Source organism: Salmo salar, chromosome ssa23 (genome assembly GCF_905237065.1).
Source record: "Salmo salar chromosome ssa23, Ssal_v3.1, whole genome shotgun sequence".
NCBI lineage: Eukaryota > Metazoa > Chordata > Actinopteri > Salmoniformes > Salmonidae > Salmo > Salmo salar.
This window is the reverse complement of record NC_059464.1, coordinates 39,133,387-39,137,067: the sequence shown is the minus strand read 5'-3', so window position 1 is coordinate 39,137,067 and position 3,681 is coordinate 39,133,387. Positions and strand designations below refer to the sequence as shown.

Below are 3,681 nucleotides of genomic sequence, written 5' to 3'. Positions count from 1 at the left end.
CAGATAACTTCAGAACAAAGTTGACTACAAAATAAAGTTGCCTGTGTCTTTGCAATTGATACAAACATGACATAAAAATATTTTTCAAATGAAAACAGCAACCATTAAAATAAAGAGTGGGCCTATTTCAATCATATTGAAATACATTTCATATTCTATTTTGCTAATTGTAGACTGCCTGTAATTTGCCTCAATATATTTCATGATGTGTAGCCGAACGGGCGCAATGGGGCAAATTAGTGGTTTAATGCATTTTTATTTGGTAAGCATTAGAATAACCTGCCTCAATATTTGCAGCCATAAGGTGGTATAATCTCTCTAGGAATTGATCCGTCAATTCAAATGTTAAGACAAATTTTGAATGGAGAAAGTTTTCACTTTCTTTCGATCCCATCAGTATTGACACATACTTCAACAATGCACTTAGTGACTATTCTCTCGGCGTGTTGTTTTGGGAAACATGTGTTACATCTTCGGCCGTTGTGGGGAAGATGCATCATTAAAAAACTCATAAGGCTAAATGCCATTGCTATCAGGAAACCGTTCCAAGGACATTAAAAAATCAAGAATGGGCCACTTCAGTCCTCAGTGGCCAGAGTGATGTCACACTTCTTCCCCATCCCTAGATAACACAGCTGATTAAACTAATTGTATTTTAAACTAAATATTATGATTAGTTGATTATTGGAGTCAGGTGTGTTAGCTGGGGCTGGTGCAAAAGTGTGACACCAATCAGGCCCCCGAGGACTGGAGTTGACCATCCCTATTATAAATGAAGATACTTGACAGTATTGAGATACATCCAGTTCAGATTGTAGTATATTTGCAGCTCTGTAACATGTCTGGAACATCATTAGGTAAATCAAACAAGGGGTGGAGTCAAACTAAGACAAAGGGATACAAAATGGCTGTTCAGAGACACTGTAGTTATTGCAAATGTCAAAGAAATATGTACAATTGACACTAGAAACTAGAGAATAATGGCATTCTGTATTACATTCCTCCTACTTCTTACCTTTGGCTGTTCAGCTACAGTTCAGCAGCTTTATCGGGAAGCGAGATCTCAGAGCCAAGTGGCACATGCCCCTGGGAGATTTGTTCCACAGTATAGGCCTGCTCAAGAACCAGCCAGATTTCAACCAAGGCCTGTGCAATGGCCCTCCAGGGTCCAGACACCGACGCAAGTTCAAAACCCTTTCCTCCAGTCAAAGCAGACCTTCAATGAGCCTTTGACCTGGAGATTTCCTGAAGATCCAGTCAAAGAGGTGCAGTTGGCTATTGATGAGCAGAGACCACTGCCTGTGCCTGCCAGTAGCGTTGCAGTTCAATGTGGGGAGACTGCTGCTCGTGTGGAAGTCAAGCGAGATCTGCTCGGTATCGGCCAACTCATTCACCCAGAGGATCTTACCTTGGGAGGCTGTGCTGTCACTGGGGAGGATGCTTCCGCTCAAGTTCTGATCTTTGTCACTGAGCTGCACGGATGTGGGAGCACTCTAACGGTAACATTGAGCATTAGCATCGTTATGACTTTTCTAGGTTGACTACCATTGATTTTCTTACAATGCCATTTGCTGCTCTGATTCCAGATGACTGAAGATTCACTTGTCTATGTCTTCACACTCCGTTATACACCAGCCACCCTGGGCAGCAGCCCCATTGTTCGGACTAGAGAAGTGGTGGTCTGGGTTGAGTGCCACTATCAAAGGTGAGTTGACTACACCTGCATTGTGTTTTATTTTCTTCAGTTCAATCAACTTTGGATATACTTCCTTGGCCAGTTGGTTTCACATTTAAAGACTCCTTTACAGAAAGCATGATGTGAGCAGTGACTCAGTGAAGCCCACCTGGAATCCCTATGCCTCCACTAAGGTTGCAGAGGAGCTCCTCTACTTCTCCCTGAGGCTAATGACTGGTTAGTAACTGCTTGTCCTTGCCATATTGGCATTACTCTTGACAGGCACTGACTTAAGTGCTGTCTCTGCACTTGTTTGTAAACTATGGTAGTGCCAACTGGCAAATGTAACCGCCACTGAGTTATTGGAATGAGGTGGCTACCCCAGAGTACAAAAGGATGGCAGTTATATTTGCCATGATAAAGCCACACTGCTGATAAACTAGAGCAGGGTCTGTACATCTGACTTGGAATGAGTATTAGACTGTGCCCTTGTCTTCGCAGACAACTGGCAGTTGGAGAGACCCAGCAAAGAGTACGTCCTTGGAGATAATATTAACTTTGAAGCTTCTGTCGTCCAGTTCTACCATGTGCCCCTCCGAGTCTTTGTGGACAACTGTGTAGCCACAGTCATCCCAAACACCAACACTGTCCCAAGATATGCCTTCATCGAGAACCGTGGGTGAGTATCCTTTGTAAGGTACTTGATCTAGATCAAGGACTAATTGTTTGCTTTAATCTGCTAAGGAAAGCATTTCCCATTCCCTCCACCTGCCCACACTTCAGATCAACAGCCATCTTGAATGGCATCCCTCCAGAGTTTCAGCAGTGTAGGTAGCCTAATTTTTTTTGTTTGTGGCCTTCAGTTGTCTGGTCGACACCAAGCTGACAGGCTCCAGGTCCCAGTTCAGACCTCGCACCATGGATGACACGCTCCAGTTCCAGATAGAAGCCTTTAGGTTTCATGTTGTGAACACTGGCTCAGTGAGTAGTTAATCCTGAGATCTAGTGCAAATTAGCTTCGGAATGTCCAAATGTATAGAATTGGCAGGTTTGTTGAGCTTCAATCATAAATTAAGTAGAGTATGCCCAATATGGCTTGTGTTGGACCCAACATGACGTTGCTTTAAATTGGTGTCAAATCTACTAATTCTTATGTGGTACCAATGCTGCGACTTCAACAGCTATACATTACCTGCCTCCTGAAAGCCACAACAGCTTCAGCCCCAATTGATCATGAGAACAAGGCTTGTTCCTTCTCGAATGGGTAAGTCTGGGTATATATGGCAGGGTGTGCACTTTGCTTGTACGTACTATATGCAACACTCTCTTTTCAATAGATGGAGCGAGGCCAGTAAGAAAGACCAGGTGTGTGGCTGTTGTGACACAGACTGTGGCATGAGAAGGGAACCGGCTCCAGGTACATGTGCACTTCAGTCCAGTGTTGCTCAATCCATTCCTGGATGCCTCCCTGGGGTGCACATTTTTGTCCTACTCCAATACCTAGGTACTTGATTCACCTAAACCTTTGGCTAAATTGGTGGTCAGTGCTTGGCTGGAACAAAAAAGTGCACCCACTGAGTCACCCAGGAATTGCCTGAGAAACAATGCTTTTGTGAAGTTTGATTCTGAGTTCTCCCTATATAGACATGGTCTTCTGCTCTTAGGTTTCCAGTGGGAGCAGGACATTTCTGTTGGTCCTCTCAACATAAAGGAAAAGCTTCTTGACTGATGGTGTAACTCTCAACTGGACTGACTTTCCTGCCCAAATGCATTCTGGATGATAAAAAAATATCTAGATTAAGGTTTTTGTCTTGTGTATTTTGTTCATTGACTAGCATGAGCTTTTGTAATGCCCAGGTCTAAAATGAAGTTCCTCAACTCCCTGATTCTGTATCTTGAAAGTTAAGATATAACTTGATTGCTGACATAATGTTTTGGTACAAAACTCAGCAAAAAAAGAAACGCCCCTTTTTCAGTACCCTGTCTTTCAAAGATGATTCTTAAAT

The 3,681-nt window shown here is 43.2% G+C and overlaps 1 protein-coding gene across 1 annotated transcript; it reads left to right on the top strand.

The window, feature by feature from the left end:
* Positions 1–889: 889 nt before the first annotated feature.
* On the top strand, positions 890–3,473 carry LOC106597951 (zona pellucida sperm-binding protein 3). The gene is made up of 8 exons (XM_014188891.2): positions 890–1,499; positions 1,587–1,705; positions 1,809–1,912; positions 2,177–2,354; positions 2,539–2,656; positions 2,857–2,939; positions 3,013–3,092; positions 3,340–3,473. Exons 1-8 carry the CDS (start codon positions 981–983, stop codon positions 3,402–3,404), a joined length of 1,266 nt encoding a protein of 421 aa, XP_014044366.1. The 5' UTR covers positions 890–980; the 3' UTR covers positions 3,405–3,473.
* The last annotated feature ends 208 nt before the right edge of the window (positions 3,474–3,681 follow it).

Excerpts from the sequence above, each read along its gene's own strand:
- LOC106597951 (XM_014188891.2), top strand. The coding sequence starts at position 981 with ATGGCATTCTGTATTACATTCCTCCTACTTCTTACCTTTGGCTGTTCA. Across the intron at positions 1,500-1,586 it reads GATGTGGGAGCACTCTAACG|ATGACTGAAGATTCACTTGT; the intron begins GTAACATTGAGC and ends CTCTGATTCCAG. Across the intron at positions 2,355-2,538 it reads GCCTTCATCGAGAACCGTGG|TTGTCTGGTCGACACCAAGC; the intron begins GTGAGTATCCTT and ends TGTGGCCTTCAG.